Source organism: Triticum urartu, chromosome 7A (genome assembly GCF_056163025.1).
Source record: "Triticum urartu cultivar PI428250 chromosome 7A, HENAU_Tu73, whole genome shotgun sequence".
Classification (NCBI taxonomy): domain Eukaryota; kingdom Viridiplantae; phylum Streptophyta; class Magnoliopsida; order Poales; family Poaceae; genus Triticum; species Triticum urartu.
The window spans coordinates 462,873,599-462,890,942 of NC_141879.1; the positions used below are offsets into that span (position 1 = coordinate 462,873,599).

The 17,344-nt window shown below is 47.2% G+C and overlaps 1 protein-coding gene across 1 annotated transcript; it reads right to left on the reverse strand.

The window, feature by feature from the left end:
• Positions 1–13,028: 13,028 nt before the first annotated feature.
• Positions 13,029–15,218, reverse strand: LOC125523863 (ACT domain-containing protein ACR8). The gene is made up of 4 exons (XM_048688927.2): positions 14,861–15,218; positions 14,579–14,761; positions 13,843–14,490; positions 13,029–13,749 (listed from the first exon to the last, which is right to left on the reverse strand). The coding sequence occupies exons 1-4, from the start codon at positions 14,957–14,959 to the stop codon at positions 13,378–13,380; spliced, it is 1,302 nt and encodes a 433-aa protein (XP_048544884.1). The 5' UTR covers positions 14,960–15,218; the 3' UTR covers positions 13,029–13,377.
• Between the last annotated feature and the right edge of the window lie 2,126 nt (positions 15,219–17,344).

The following is a 17,344-nucleotide window of genomic DNA, read 5'->3' on the forward strand; positions in this document are numbered from 1 at the left end:
ATGTTATGTTCAAGAGAGAAGCCTCTAGTGAAAATATGGCCGCGGGGTCTATTTTTATCATATATAAAAATCCAAAAATATGCTACAATTTTATTTACTTTATTTTATTTTATGTTTTTGTTTATCTATCACTACGAGATTTGATCCTTGCAATTAACCGCCAAGCGATTGACAGCCCCTTGTTTGTGTTGGTGCAACTATTTATTATTTTGTGTGTAGGTACTGCTAACGAGGTGTTGGTTGGTTCTCCTACTAGATTGATAACCTTGGTTCTTAACCGAGGGAAATACATCATCCTCTCCTCTTCGGGAAAACCCCAACACAGCTCACAAGTAGCAGCGGGCGACACCAAGCTGCTCCTACTGGCAAGAGGAAGATGACAGGGAAAGGAAATGGGTTGGGCTAGCTCTGGTGGGTTGCCAGGTACGTCTAGGTAAGTTCTCCTTTCCTTTTATTTCTGTTTTCTATTTTATGTAACTTTTTTCATTTGATTTTCAAATCAAACCATTTTTTAAAATTATGAAACTTTTTGTGGGACCTCTATGAATTGTTTCAAAGGGCCTCACTTATTTTTAGAATATTTGGAGCATTTAAAATAATATAGGATCTAAATGCCCCAATTCAAATACAATATGGTTAATTTAAAAATCCAAAAATGTCCTAGAAATATGCGCATCCTTTTTGGCAGAGGTCTTCACCTTTTTCAAAAATCATGAACATTTCTGAAGGGCATTTTGGTTTCATTGACAATATTTGAGTTTGAACCTAGTTTTAAATTATCTGCTAGGGATTGATCATCCCCATTTCAACTTTAATTGAAATTTAAACATGATGCATGGATGATTAAGCTATGACTAAGCTAGGGCTGTGACAACTTTAACTTAATATTATGCTTGCTAGAGTTCTAATCATAAGAACCTCTGATCCATGTACAGAAAGTATGTTGCCTTAAGCATCTCCCTCATAAGTAAGATTAGTATCACTATCGTGTCATATTCAATTGCCTAGGGGCAATCATTGTCCTATTGTTCTTCAAAAACCTTTACTTTATTGTTCTTTTTAGAACATCACCTAACTCTTTATTATCTCACAAAGCTATCTTTTTATTATCGCAAAGTGGTTTTATTTGTTTTTCTAGGTAAAGGAACATTAAGTGTGTGTAGAGTTGTATCGATGGTCGATAGAACTTGAGAAAATATTAATTCTACCTTCAGCTCCTCGTTGGGTTCGACACTCTTATTTACTGAAAGGGCTACAACTGACCCCCTACACTTGTCAGCATTCCTGAACGGTGATTTGCCGGAGGAGGTGTTCATCATGCAGCCACCTGATTTCGCCAAGGATGGCGAAGAGCACGAAGTGTACCTCCTCCACAAAGATCTATACAAGCTCCAACGGCTCCAGGGCATGGAACGCCAAGCTCGATGGCACTCTCAAGCAGCTCAACTTCACCAGTAGCCCCTAAGAATACGCCATGTACGCTCGAGGAAAGGGGCGCGCCTGCCTCTTGCTCAGGGTTTATGGTGACGATCACATCGTCAGCGGTGCTGACATAGAAGAGATCATGAAGTTCAGTAGGGATATGATGGCCAAATTCTGTATGAGGGACCTTGGGTTAGTAAGCTTCTATCTGGGCATCGTGGTGAAGCACGGACAAAAAGGCATCTTGTTGTCCCACGCAGCGTACGCTGGCAAGCTCGTGGAGCGTGTGGGGCATGGCGAATTGCAATCTGGTCCATGTCCTACAGGCATGTACAATGATGACATATGGATATAGATGCCCCATCATAAAAAGTAGTTTTGAGCCATCTACATTGATTTTTCTCCCCAACGGAAGCTACTACTAGTGGACCTCGTCGAATAATAGAAAGTAGACTCCCACTATACTTGCATCCCTACTCTCCACTTCAACTTTTTCAACTTTATGCACCCGACCACGCTTCTTCTCCCCAAGCACCTGCCTCCTGCCAAGGATCCCGCTACACCATCCGAACCTATTTTTCCTGATATCCGATCCTACATGATCTGCGGAGCATCACCCTAGGGTTGTGAGTCATCGGCCATGTCCTAATGGAGGCCCAACTCAAACTAAGGAACGAGAGTTGTGAGCCATCGATCAACAACACTCACTACCATAAAAGCATTGGACGATTGCGCTACCTCATCCACACGCATCCAAGCATCACCTTTTCGTTAGCTATGCGGCACCCACCGCTGCACGTCTCATCTACGTCAAGCACATACTATGCTACATTGCTGGTACTCGCTAGTATGAGTGCAGGCGCGCAAGCGGCTGTCACAGCTGCTTGTTGTGTACAGCAACTCGTACATGGCAGGAGATGTCGATGACCAAAAGAGTACCTTTGGCTCCATCTTTTTCTAGGTGGGACCCAGGTCACATAGAAGTCCCAGAAATAGAAGATTGTGGCCTTGTCGACATGGGAGGCTGAGTGTGTGGCCGCGCACCACTGCAGCATACTAGGCAGTGTGGTTGAACAAGCTTCTCGGTGACCTGTTGGAAAAGGACGCCAGCACCACCACCATCCTCGTCGACAACAAATTGGCGATCCAACTATGCAAGAACCTGGTGTTCCACGAATAGAACATACACATTGAGGAGCACTACCACTTGATTGGCGATTTTGCAACATTTATTTATTGTTGCTACAACCCTAGTAGCTTTGGCCTTTTTAGTAAAATTGTTGCCAATTTTCCTTCGGTGCCTCTGTAAACTCAAGAGAAATCTTCTATGACCTGCAAAACTGAGTCAGTTCCCACATGGAGTTCATCGCTAATATTTTTCATCATACAAGATTCAGAGAAATATTTAATGCACTCATACTTAGGCTCCACTCCTCCTTTGCTTCCCGTATCTAAGTTCCAAGTCTCTTCATTAAACCGGGTCTTGTGAAGCAACACCCAAGCTTGGGTGATGTTATACTCCATAAAAGCTCCGCCAGAAGTAAGATCTACTATTTGCTTGTTCTATCTATCAAGTCATCCATAAAAGAAATGTAACACCAGACATGATGGATAATATTGATGAGAACATTCTTTAAGAAGAGATCGGTACCTTATATATGTTCTAACTAAGCTTTCATCCGGACTTTGCTCAAGCTGCCAATTTTTCGCCTTGCCCCTCTATAGGTCTTACTTGCTGGATAATAACAAGCAAAAAATGCAGTAGACAATTCCTCCAATGTGTCAAAGGTACCTACGGACTAATCACATAACCATATTTTTGCGTCATCAATTAGGGTATGAGAAAAAAATATGTTTCATTTCTTCATAGGAAAAGGCATTAAGTTTAAATGTCTTGCATATCTCATCAAATTATTGCAGATGCTCCTCCAGGTGTGATACGTCCATTTTACGTCACTATTTTCTAATATAGTTTATCCTATTTCATTGATATATTTCACATTATGATGCAATTCTAATATCTTTTCTCTCTTAAAATGCAAAGTATACATAGAGAGTGAAAAACTGTCAGACCTCTGGAATTTTGGACCAAAAATACAATAGAATAAAAAGCAATTTTCCAAAGTTCCAAAAAGCAACAGAGATTTTATTGAATTATTTCCAGAAAATATGAAGCCAGGTGCAAGAAGATGGGCTAGAGGGGACCCGCCAGGGTTCCACGCGGCCACCCCACTCGTGTGAGCCCTAGGGCACGCCACCAGGCCACCTAGCCCCTGGTGGCTCCTCTCCCATGCCGTATGGCCATAAGATTCTATTTACCCTAGAAAAAATCATAGAAAATCCTCAGGACTTTTCGCCCCCATCTGCATGGCGGAACCTAGGCGGAGCATTTTTGCTCTCCGGTGGAGCGATTATGTTGGGGAAAAGAAGGCTAAAGGGGAAAGAAGGCACATGGGCCTCTGAATTGGATGGTGGAGAATGATTTGAGTGAACCAACGATAGAAATTAGGTGTCAGTTTCATACTTTCCCCCAATAGCGTGCGCGACGCACATGCGATTGCGATTGGGCCGGTCCACAGGCAAGCACCGAGCGTAAAAAACCCCATTGTGACATCCCAATCCTCTACGCTTCCTACTAGCCACTAGGGCATATGTGTGTTCGTGACTAATTGCAGTGCCAATGTTTTAACAACTCAAGGCAGCGGGATGTTCAATATAGCACGCCTACTTACCGCACCATGCCCCATACCGCATAGATTTTTGAATTATTTTGAACACATTTTGCAAAACACGAACAAGTTTTGAAAAAACTAATGTGAACAAAATTTGGAATTCCAAAATAGTTTCAATAAACACGAACATAATTTGGAATTTTATAGATTTAAAAAATTTTGTGAGTAGTTTTATAAAAAGATGATGATGATTTTTAAACGTGATTTTTTTAAAAATGAAAACATATTTTGAGATTATTCGATCTTTTTGAAAATCATCATTTTTGGGGAAAAAAGTGAATGGGTTTTGAAATCCTGAATGTTTTTCAAAAGCATGAACAGAATATTGGAATTCCAAACATTGTTGCCATTTTCAAATAAAATTTGAAGATTAGACTCTTTTCAAACAAGTGAACAATTTTTCAAATTCCAAAGATTTTTTTAACCTGAAAAAATGAAATTACCAAACATTTTTTTGTAAAGAGTGAAATAGTCTTTCAAATTCTGAACAATTTTTTAAGATCAGATTTTTTTGAAAATTTCGAACGTATAGAAAAAGAAAAAAACGAAAAAATAGAAAACCAGGAAAACTATAAAAAGTAACCAAAAATGGAAAGTGGAAACAGAAAGCTTGGCGTACAGCCCAATTCGCTCCACTGCCTGTGCGTTGCCCATCGGTACAAACAAAGTGGCTTGTCTCAAAAAAAAAGGTAGCATCTTCGGAGCAGGCCTCAAGGGCCCACGTTTGACCTCTCCTGTCAGTCTGACTTTCCATTCCGTTACAACTGTTATACTGTTCATCTATGAGCCATGGCAGGGCCTCGGAGAGAATCGATGCAAGCAGCGGCGCCGCTGGCGCTGCAGGCGCTGATGCAGCCAAGCAGCAAGAACACAAGCAGTAGAGGACAAGTCATGCAGACCAAACATAGAGACAAAAGGCGTACCAACAAAAAAAGCCAAAAGGCTGCTGCCGGTCTCGATCGAGATGCTACCGGCCGTGCAGACGGCCTGGAGTTTCTGCTGGATGCAGATGCCCGTCTTGTTCTTACATGACTCCCATCTGATCACTGGTTCAGACGGAACTTAACTTATTTATCATGAGCCAAGAGAAAAGGTCCAGAAACAGACCCAGAGAGGAATCAAGTGGTGTTTGTTTAGCTTCCGGTGACCAAACGAACCGAGAACTCGTCATCCCAACATGGACAGGACATGGCATCATCGCCGGCATCTTCCTCAGAATGGTTAGTTGATATCTGCAGGCGGGAGCATGTGTGATTGGGGTTGTTAACTGGTGGTGGTTTGGACAAAGATGTCACGCTAATTTTTATTCGGAGCTAAGACGGATGGACTATGGAGTGGTACTGGTAGACCAACCTGAATGATCGCATGAGACATGCATGCTGGTCTCTCGGAAAGGCCAAAGACTAGCTTTTTGCCGTGTCAGCATTTGACTAATGGAATCTATCTATGCAACAACCTAGCTCAATTGCTGATCTCAGTTGGTGCTGCATTCTAGAAATGTGTTAAGAGCATCCCAAAGGACTCCCAAACCGCCTCCATGGACATTTTGGATCCCTCTAAACACACCTTAAAAATGGGGTGGATATGGGGTTGTCCGGACATGTCATCATGACAGACCCGACAAGCCGGCCCATCCGAAACTCATCTAAATCCCACCCTCCCCACGCGACATATCCTCTCTCGTCCATCCTTTCCCACGCCTATGCTATTTCACCCGCGTCGTCGTTCGTCTCTACCTGCATGAATCTTAAGTTGGCAAAATCTGTGGGGCTGCCCAAGGAGCCATTGCCAAACTCGAAGAGCCACCCCGATAAGGACCGGTGTGTCCGCCAGTGTGCCCTCAAGGCAGCCGAGCAGGCGGCAGCGGTGAAGGTGGTCCTCGGCTTGCGCGGGTGGACATGGCCACGTCCGTGCTCTTTGACGACTTTAGCATGGGTTTGCAACACTGGACCATCTCGGACGGCTTCAACTAGGATGTGGACACCGCCTTCGACTCCCTGCGCCTCTAAGAGACATGGACATCGACGGCAAACTCTCAGACGGACGCAGAAACCAACTCTTTGAGGATATGAGTGCATTTGGATTGAAGCTTACGCATGCCGACCCAAATAGTTGGTCGTTGACCAAGGGTAGACAACCCTTTGGATGGAGCCTAATATTTTGGCTCGCCCGGCCTGCATAGGTTGTGCTAGTTGATTTTCACACCAATAAGTTGGCGAGTTGTGGGCAGCTGAATGAGTCATCAATATTTTGGCGTGCCCACAATTGGTAAGGCTATCAGGGGCACCATCCAAACACACCCTATGTCTCCCCAACCCAGTTTCTTTTTTTACCCCATATGCATATGTAGGAGCAAAATTAGGATGCTAGGCTCATTGTGATGCATGTTTAGGATGGTTACATGATGGATATGAATATGATCAATAAGGGTCATGAACCTCTAAATTTTGACGTGGGCGACCAAAATTCGTCGATGTTCGATGTTGGGCTTTACTTGGATGTTCAAAGGGAGGACATCAAGGAGGAGAAGAAGGAGAAAGGATATAAGCTCTACTTGGATGTCCAAAGGGAGAGAATGGACTTCGAGAAGGAGAATGTGAGGGAGAGATTGATACTTTAGAGGGGGAGGATGGAAATCGAGAAGATCACATGGGAGCATATGGAGCTCAAGAAGACGATGGAGAGCATTGAGATTGAGGGGGGGAAGGCGAGGATCGCGAGGCTCCTCGAGAAGTCGAGGATCATGTTAGCCGACACTACCTCATGGATGACGATGCCGAGGAGTGGTTCACCAACATGCGCAAAGACATCAACACGCGCAAGAAAATCCTTTGATTCATCTGATTTATCGACTATATATGAATTGTTGAATTTTTTGTCGTGAATCATGCTTTAATTGTTGGGTTGTTTCAGGTGTTGATTGTTGAGTTGTTATGTCCAATATTATTGTTAAATGTATGGTGAAATACAATGAAAATATTAAAGAATGGCAAAAAATGGGGTAGACAAATGGGGAAGGGGGAAATGAGGACACCGTTGAGGAGCGGGCATATGGGACTTGACCCCTTGATGTCTGTGACAATTTACGAACATGTTTGTAGACATATGACAGGCCAAATTTGACCATCCTTGGATATGCTCTAAGGAGAAACTAAATTCAGTTAGTTGCACACGCTCTTCATAAGCAAGTTTCAACAAACAAAAAAATAACGAAATCGTTAGGCTTCTTGTAAAATATTTGCTCCCATATACTACATTATGTGTTGTGGCCAGCCAATGGCTCTTGTTATATATTTTTTTCACCAAATACCCTCCCTCATGAGTCCATATTCGTATTTTACAGGCCCGACACGAGCTAAGTCTGATGCTCTTAAGAGCGATAATAGAATACAAAATATATTCCAGAGGTATATATTGCATGCCATGATTAATTATTAAGGCATAAGCATTGGAAATGTAAGTTGTATTAGCAAATAAGGTCTTAATACGTAGTGTATATCTGATTATAGGATGCAAATAACAATTAATAAAGGTACATATACTTCAACTTAACAACTATTGGAAAAATATAGTGTGGTGAGGTACGTGGGAGCGCATGTCCTCCTGCCCTAACCAGTTGTGATAGTTGGCATCACCCTAGTCATCGCCTTCGTCACCGTGGTGATTGGTTGTCTAGCATTATATGTATATACTTCTACAAGCACCGCCCTCAGATGTCTATTACTATGGCGGGTCTGACAAAAGTCTCCTACACATACGGCTTCATCAGGGCTTGTTGCAGGTGAAGATTGTTCCATAAAATCCTATTCATAGTAGTGTGTGCTTCATAGTCCAACACAATCATCATAGGTGCTTACCTGAATGTGAATACGCAGTATTCTATTCCTGGAATGTTCTGGAACATTTTGAAGTGTGCTTTCAACTTGATTGATATTCTTGATAATATTCATGGCTTGTTTAATGTATGGCTTCAAAAATTTGCAAAAACCGAAAGACGCTTGATTTTGGTTGGTGCGTCGGCAGTTTTTTGGGCCATTTGGAGACTGAGGAATAGTACTTTTCTAGAATGACAAGATTAATGATCCATGTGTACATGTTAATATGATTGCGAGATAGTTGGATGATTGGGCTATTTTACAGAAAATAGGTAAATCAAGAGATGCTTAGATGGGGAGCTAAAATGTTTGAGTTGAATGCAAATAAGGCCTTCGGAGTGTTGCATGGCCAGCGGGTGCGAGTGAGCAAGATCATGCCAACATGAAGATGGCCCCTGTTGTGTCTTCGAATTTTCTACTAGTGCCCCCTAAAGGTTTTGGGGTGATTAGTGACAAAATAGTTAAGGGATTAATATGTTTGTGAGTATAGACAAGTGAAAGTCCATAGGATTTGGTTTAACACGAGAATAATGGCCCCTAAAAATTGTGAGGCCAGTGAATATTTTCAGATTGACTGTCTGTGGAACGATTAGCTCGCAACGTGAAGTGTGGTCAAGACTTTTGTTTTCTGGTTTCGTATTCTTCTATTTGAATCATAGAGCAAACCGTTCTATTAAGGGGGTCTAAGTGAAATCTGAGATTTAGGTCTTCAATGTATGCTCAATAAACCTATTTCTTCGAGTGAAAGATTTGGAAATCTCTTTGTGTGATTTTTTCCCTCTGAGTCCAAGATGATGATCTTCAGGACTCCAAAGAAGAAACACTCGCAGTTGAGTCAATTTGACTTGTTCCACAAATAAGTCGTTGGCTGTGTATGAATTCGACCCTTACACCATGTGTCATGTGTACAATGGGTGACTAGTGACTTGTTGGTCATTTCACACCTCGGGATTGCTCCCGACTATAAATGGCCACCCCACTTCAACCTCAGGTGGTTGGCTGCTCTGCGAGAGAATTGACAAGAGTTTGTTTGAGCAAACTATCCCCTGAAGAAGGAATCCTAAGAGAGGGAAAAACAGAGCCTAAAAACTGCTAAGTGATTGAGCATCACTGAAGAACTAGTCAAAACTTAACTTAACCTGCTACTCTTGTGGACTCTGCATCCACTTGACGGTTAGGTGTCGATTCTGAGGGACCAAGAGTTATTGTGGACACCTAAAGAACAAGTCGGTGAAAGTCTTGCAGATCTACCTCAAAGTTGTACCGTGGGTGATTGGGCGAAGTCTATGTCACTTTAGCTCAAAGATAATAGGATGAAGACTTTGTTTTCTGAGTTTAATCTTAGCCTCTCCAACCAGACGTGAAGTTGTACCAGTAACTCAAACTGTCGAACAAATCATGTCTTCATCAAGTTTACGTGTTCTACTTCTTCCATCTCAATTTACTTATGTAATTTTCATCTTTTTGAAGAACTTCTCCCCTTCTTTCTCTCTAATTGCTTCGAAGACGATTCTGAGTACTTTGTCATTCCAATGTGCATGCCATGTTTAGTTCGTGTGTATTGCTACTTAGATTTACCTCTGTTCAACTATATGTTTCTGTGAGTTATTTTCAGTTCAATTTAGTTCTTCTTCTATTTTGTTTTGTTATTATTCTATGTACTCTATTTTTCTTCGAAGAACCTGCTTTTTCAAAAATTGATGTACCTCACATTAACCCCCACCCCCGTGGTCCATATCAGATCCTACAGCTACCTAGGCTGAATGATGTTTGATAGATGCCTCATTTTAGTTAGTTGCCTGTTCGTTTTTTTTAAAGAAGGATGTACCCCCAGCCTCTGCATCTGGGCGATGCATGCAGCCATTTTATTAATTATTCACAAAGCCCTTATAAGGTAATACATCAGTAAGCCTGAAAGCCACCATCTTGGCAACACCCGTCGCTACTCATATCCCCGTGATGAAGGGGTGCCGAATGTCTGAGCCTAATACCAAACAGACATCGCACCAACACCTAACATCTAATGCCGGATGCCCCATCCAAGCCACAATACCAGGACTGTGTTACACACCGATCTGGTGCACTTTCAATGGGCACCACATGCGCACGCTGCAAGGGCCGTCACCTCCTTCATTCATCAATCCATCCTCAAATCAGATACTGATGCACCGACCTTGTCCGGTGTGATAGCCTGGCTTAATAGGGATGATAGACTACTCATATCAATAGGGAATTCGTTCTTTTTCGAAAGCCCATTCAGACAGAACTCCAAAGTTAAGTGTGCTCAGCTTGGAGTGGTTTTAGGATGAGTGACCGAAAGAGAAGTTGCTCTGGGGTGCGGACGAGTGAGGACAAAGTGCGCATAAAAGACTAGTATTGATCTGTGGGGCTAGTCTAGATCCTGCCAGGAGTAACGATCACCGGCGGGTGTGACCGGGGCGTTACAAGTTGGTATCAGAGCCGACCCTCGTGGTTACACGGATGTTTGCGGACAGGTGTGCGGTCATGTTTGTTCATGACGTTTGTGACCCGTCGTGGCACACAACATGGCACATGTACCGGACTGGATGCACAGACGTATGTGCCAAGAGGGAACGTTCATGTGGCTTGACGAGCACGTCGCTTCCTCTGAGTGAGGGTGTATGTGATAGCTTGGCTTAATAGGGATGATAGGCTACTCATATCAATAAGGAATTTCTTTTTTTCGGAAGCCCATTCGGACAGAACTTCAAAGTTAAACGTGCTCAGCTTGGAGTAATTTTAGGATGGGTGACCGACTGGGAAGTTGTTGCCTGGTGCGCACAAGTGAGGACAAAGTGCGCAGAAAAGATCTGCCGCCATCGATGTGTAGGATGAAGCACCGCTCCACCACCTACCGACACCCAACCACCAAGCCGCCCACATGTCTCCAAAGATGATGCCCCCACGGGGGTGATGATGAAGACGTCGTCATCATCCGATCCAGGAGGCCCCTCAACGCCTCCAACGAGGGCTGCAATGCCCACGGGTGCCACCGTCAATGGTAGCCTCCTCCATATCTGAGGTTTCCCACAGAAACAATGGAGCGAGGGACGCCCCTACCATCGCCTCCAACGAGGAAAATGACACCCACGGGCGCCGCTGGCGATGGTGGCATCCTCACCTACTTCAACAACTATGCCACCATCTCCTCCTCCACTTGATCCGCCGCTGGGAAGCCACCGCGAGGCAACACCCACAGACTAGATCCCTTTGGACCGACGATGAAGACAGACAAAGGTAGAGGAGGTCACATCACTACGTGATCGGCGCCATGGCCACACACACGTCCTCCCAAGGAGCCCGCTCAAGATCCACCATCACAGTCAAGCCTCCAAGTCGCGACAGAGGGATGCCCCGTCGCTGCCATCACCTCCCCGCACGGGCTTTGCCCAGCCGGGATCCGGCGGCAGCGGGAAAGGAGGCAGAGGGGAGGAGAGGCGGACGGGAGGGACCTGGAGGGGAGAGGAGGCAGACTAAAATTGGGGGAGAATTTCACTTCCCCGGGCTCTGCACCAACTAGGGATGCATATGGCCTTTTAAGTATGAGTACTATGATTTTTAATCTCGGTTACACACCGAGCCTAGTCCTCAATAATAAATGCGTGAGTATCGGGAAAGCATGGTCCTCAAGAAATATATAGGAACCTAAATTCGCCTCCGTGAAGATTTGAACCCAGGTGTTGGGTTTGTACATCTACTCCCCCAATTAGTTGAGTTAGGCTCACTCCCACAACCAGTTAGTTGCATGTTCGTAGCCTGGCATTTTAGCTTCTTTTTTTAAAGTCCATCTTGTGGATGCCCAAAACCTTGAGCTGGTCCTAGTTTAGATCATTTACTTCTATTTGGTTTCGTTTTGGTTAGTACTCTCTCGGTTCGGAATTATTTGTCTCGGATATAGATGTATCTAAAAATAAAATACGTCTAGATACATCCATTTCTGCGACGAGTAATTCCGAACAGAGGGAGTATTTGTATAGGACACTCTGGTTTCAGATAAATGAAATCAGAGAGGAAGCTCTCTTTATCGAAAAGGAAAAATGAAACTCTTCTGGTAGGTGAAATGCTAAACAGGAATCAGGTGGTGTTTGTTTAGTTTATATCCAAACTAACCACACACTTGTCATTCCAACGTGGCATCATCAACATCTTCCGCATCTTGGTTAGTCGACACTTGATTGGAGTTGTTAACTGGTGGTGGTTTGGACAAAGACGTCACGCTGATTCTTATCATGACCTGGAACTAGACTAACCTGAATGATTGCATGAGACATGCATGCCGGTCTCTGGGAACGGCCAAAGAGTACAGTAGCTCTTTGCAGTGTCAACATTTGACTAGTGGAATCAATCTATGCAAACAATCGCAGCTCCAATGCTAAACTCAGTTCGTCCTGTAATCAGGAGCAACCAAATTCAGTTAATTGTCCATGCTCTTCGGAAGGAGGATCCAGGAAGGAGCAGTTTTAACATGGTCCCTCTTACTGTTAGGCATATTAATCTGCTGCTAAATTCTTACTGATTGGTTCCTGTGTTTACCACATCCTATGCTTTGTCAAGATACACTCCTCGTTTATCACTCTAATATGGCCAGTAGTAGCTGGGCCATACTTTGATACTCTGCAATTTTGTGCATGTGTAGCTCTGCATCACTGCAATGGCAGCCTCCTACAAACGGAGTGCCATGAAAGGAAAAGGGGACAATGCAGGATACAGCTGCAATTACTGTCCCCGGACCCAAACCAAGCACCTTGTTTCTCCTGCAAGCAACACAAAATGATTAAACCAGCACAGCAACTCCACCACCATAATTGAAGAAAAGTGGCACTACGACACATTTGGTCTGAATCCTAGGTAACGGAGGGACCGTGAGATGCAGGATTGCAGGTGCAGCACATCATCAACAATGCAGAAAAGCAGTTACTACTAATCACACAGGGGCAGACAGACACGGCAGAAGGCAGGCAGACAGACAGGGAGAAGAGAAGCAAAGCCAACCGTCCCCAAAGAATTTCTTAGCTAAAGATGGAGGCAACAACAGCGAGGTACAGAGAACAAATCATCATGAATGGCACCCACTACACACCGGCACTAGTACTACTACTGCTAAATAGCAACATCTAATCGTAATCGAATTCCGACACTTATGTACATGTCTGCAACTGGTCTACTGCTAAGGTTCCATCATCCTGCTTCTTCCTGATCCCGGCCCTCATTTTGCTTTCCTGGATCTTCCTCAGCCACTGTACAAGCGATGACTGTGGAATGGACGTTGAACCAAGCAGGGTGCTCAGACGAGCAGAGCCTGGCTTGATCGTTATCTGGTTTCTGCCTCATGAGCAGGATTTGATCAGGCCCAGGTTGTAGAGATTCCTCTTCACAAGGTTGCCGAGGTAGAACAGCCCGATGCCGGCGCCGTTGCGGTCGTCCCGGTCGTCCTGCCCGCGGGCCTTCTGGTAGAGCTGCGGCCGGTGCTCCTCGACGACAAGGCAGTCCACGCCAACCTTCTCCCTCACGGCTTCAATGACGTTCTGCTGGACGGCCTGGCCGGCGGTGGTGCCGGTGACATAGAACACGTTGGTGGCCATGTCGCCCTTGGTTGAAACCTCAGCCTGCGCCACGAGCAGTCCGTTTTCCCGGAACGTCCTGGTGACGTCCGACAGCAGCCCCGGCCGGTCTGGCGTGCACAGCTCCAGCCTCACTCCCTGGAAATTCAGAAATCAAGACACATTAGCATCCATGAATGGGAAAGATTTTGGAAGTTTGGTACCATAGTACAAAATTGGCGTGGAAAGTACCTCAAATGATCGCCGTTCTATGGCGTCTTGCAGGCATTGGCTCACTCGCTGCATCTCGGCCTCGGAGCGGATGGGGCTCCCGTCGGCGTGACGGATGTAGAACTCCTGCCTCGCCTGGCCGGCGTTGGTGTCGATGGTGCCGTGGAAGACGAGGTAGTCCATGTCGGTGAGCGTGCACACGACGTCGTACAGCAGCTTGGGGCGGTCTGGGCACTGAACGGTGACCACAGAGTACCCGCGCTCGGCCCAGCTCTCCACAGACACCCAGGGAGTTGGGAACGCGCGCTCCTGGTCGCGGCTGGCGTACATGAGCTGGTGGAGGCGCCGGTCGGCGTGCGCGATGGAGCCAGCGGGGACCGCAGCCACGGCGCCGCCGCTGGCCTCCGAGTCCCCGCGAAGGAGGGGGGCGAGGCGGGCCTCGATGCGCTCCACACTGGCGGCGCACACATCCTCGTCCCGCAGGTACACGAGGCAGGCGAGGCGGCCGCGGTGCGACCACGCCCTGGCATCCACGACGCTGCAGCTCATGTCGGCCAGCACGGCGAACACCTCGGAGATGAGCCCCGTGCGGTCGGCGCCCGTCAGCTCAAGGACCGTTAGCCCCTCGAGCGCCGCCGGCTTCGACGGCCCGTTCCAGGTCCCGATAGACTGCAGCCAAATCAAGGAGAAATCGAATAAGAAATGCTGCCCCTTTCTTGCTCCGGCGAGGCCAGGAAAGAGAGAAAGTTTCTCCTACCTGCTGGATGTAGGTGATGACGCTGTCGTCGGTGAGCTTGCGGCCGAGGCGGTCGGTGACATGGAAGACATCCATGAACCACCTGCCGTCGGAGGAGATGTAGGCCTTGTTGATGGACAGGTCGAGGTCCGCGAGCACCTGGACCGCCTCGAGCAGGACGCCTCTCTTCCTCGCGCTGTCGACCTGCAACAGTCACCACAGGAAAATGAGAACCCCATCCAGGCATCCAACCAAGAACCCGCCGGAGAGCGGACGGAGGACCTCGACGGAACGGACACACACCTGGACGAGCGTGGCGGTGGGGCAGACGGCATTGTCGATGACGACCTTGGGGGTGTCCATCCTGATGACCAGCTTCTCGTACTCGTTGAGCCACTCCATCTCTGCTGCAGCCTGCCTAAGGGACTCCCCACACCGCAGCGCTGCCTCTTCCTCTTCTTGGCCGGGGACTTGCGCTCTCAAAGCAAAGTGCTCCGCAGAACCAAAGGGCGGTCCGGCTGGTATATAAGCGAGCGAGGGGAGCGAGGTCGGGGACGAAGGGCGCGAGGGGTGGAGTGGAGGAGCTTGGGGGGTATCGCCCGCGGTTTGGAGGCTTCTTCTTCTTCCCCTTGGCTGTTGTCGCTCGCTGGTTCGAATTGGAATGCGGGGAACTGGAATTGGGGGCGATGTTTATGTAACGGGACGAGCCGGGGTCCGTCGGTGGGCCCGGGGCCACATGGATGGACGCAGGAGCGGCTCATGGGAGCCAGCCGGGTCGCCACGTGGAGGCATTCCTTCTCTTGCTTGCAAATTCCTTTTGAGTCCCGCTTAACCAAACGGCAGTTTTTACTAATATTTTGGTGTTCTGCTTACGCTCCTATAGAAGGAGTAGTAATAAAAATATGAACAGCCTCGACCACAATTATATTTGCGCATGACATTTTAACAGTTTTCTAAGTGAATGGAGTAAAAATATCACATGATGCGTCACGATCCTGTAACTAAAATTTGACCGTCGGTCACATTCTTGTTCCTGGAGAAGTACAGCCAGTGGCGAGTTTTTCCTTGTGGCCCGAAGACGTCAAGAGGGTGATATACCGAGGCTGCTCAACATAGAGCCATCGTTTCAGTTTAATACTGTAGTACTCCACAATGCACACAAGTATCTCTTCTTTGACAACTCTAAAGAAAAAATATATTTTGTTTGGAGAAACAGGTTAACGAGAGCACACCAAATGGTTAAGATAGCGATGGATTGTGCGGTATTGCACAATACGCAAAAAAAAAAAACGATTCTCGCGAAAAAAAAACGAAACAGCAGGGTGGAATTTCTCTGTACGGCACGGGGGCTGGTGGGCGGGCCCGGCCCAGAGGGGAGCCGTCCCTGTGCCTGGGTGGCGGGCCCGGTTCGGCTGCCGCGCGCTTTTGTGTCGTCGTTACGGACGCTGTCATCTCGCTGTTGCCACTTGTATCACCAAACCCCGTCTCGTCCCGCCCAAACTAACCCCGTCTCGTCCCGCCCAAACTTAAATGACCCGACTGCCCCTGCCTCCAACACAAAGGAAGGCAGAAGAACGAAGGGGCCTGATCGTCATTTCGCGCGTGCAGCCGGCGGGCACTGGGTGTCGCGTTGCTGTCCCGTCCTTGCCGCCCGAGGCCGCACGCCACGAAACATGGTCCGTATCCTTTGGTGCCTCCGATGATCCGATCGCTTTTTTCCTTGGACTTTACCACGGCCCATCTGCCCATTTCTACCAGTACTGGTAACTAATCGGACGTGAAAATTCATCGGGCGTTGTATGTTTTGCCTGCACCCAGTGGCGTGCTGCTACTTACGGTAACGAATGTCTTGTTTTCCTTGGAGCAAAGGCTTTGTTTCGTCGATCTTGTTGCCATGCAAGGGACGGTGACACGGACAAAGCCCGGCGGGCGGGCGTGGGTCCGTCCAATTTTGGAGCTCTGGACTGACCGGCTCCACATAAAATACGTACATGCGCGGCCTACCACGCACACAAAAATGATACTTTACTGTCGGATATTCTCGACGCCCCTGCTGGCTTAAGCAGCCATGTCACAGCCTCACGGCACCAATCTTGAGCTAATCCTGAGCGCCCATCGGATGATGCAGATCGACATGCACGCACGAATGTACATACTACGTACGGTAGGAGTAGTTAATGGATCCAAGGCGTCGCGCATACATGCGCCGTGATGGCCATTAATGGCACGCGCGCGAGAGAGAGATGGAAAGATCACCGAGCGTGAGTTGAGATGAATGTCCACCGGGTATCATCATGTGATCGCGGAGGAAAACGGCGACCCGCATTAATGGCTACGGCCCGTGGCAACTCCCCGATTAATTCGACCGTTCCCGCGCAACCAGCGTCGTGGGGCAGTAGTATTTGCAGTCGGCAAGTACAGGCCCATGGGCCACCACGACGCGGCCATCACGCCGCCACGGCAATGCCATGCCACCATCGCCATCATACAGCCGTACCAAATCACATGAAAACATGGTTAACGTACCAGAGACGCATGAACGGTGATGGTCAGCTGGTGCTGCCCGTTACGATTAACTAACCACGCGCGCACGAACCAAGCATGAACCTGGCCGCTGGCGAGCCGCGGGGGCGATTGGTTACCGAAAAACAAATCAGTGCTGCACGAGCTAAGCCCTAGCTGGAGGGAGATACGGTTTGATTTGTCACCAATTCGTGCGTACAGCGGCCGACAGGGCTCGCAAGGCTAGCGGCGCGAATCCAGGGACGACCTCTCCTCCACTTCCAC

Excerpts from the sequence above, each read along its gene's own strand:
- LOC125523863 (XM_048688927.2), bottom strand. The coding sequence starts at position 14,959 with ATGGAGTGGCTCAACGAGTACGAGAAGCTGGTCATCAGGATGGACACC. Across the intron at positions 14,491-14,578 it reads TCATCACCTACATCCAGCAG|TCTATCGGGACCTGGAACGG; the intron begins GTAGGAGAAACT and ends ATTTGGCTGCAG. Across the intron at positions 13,750-13,842 it reads TAGAACGGCGATCATTTGAG|GGAGTGAGGCTGGAGCTGTG; the intron begins GTACTTTCCACG and ends CTGAATTTCCAG.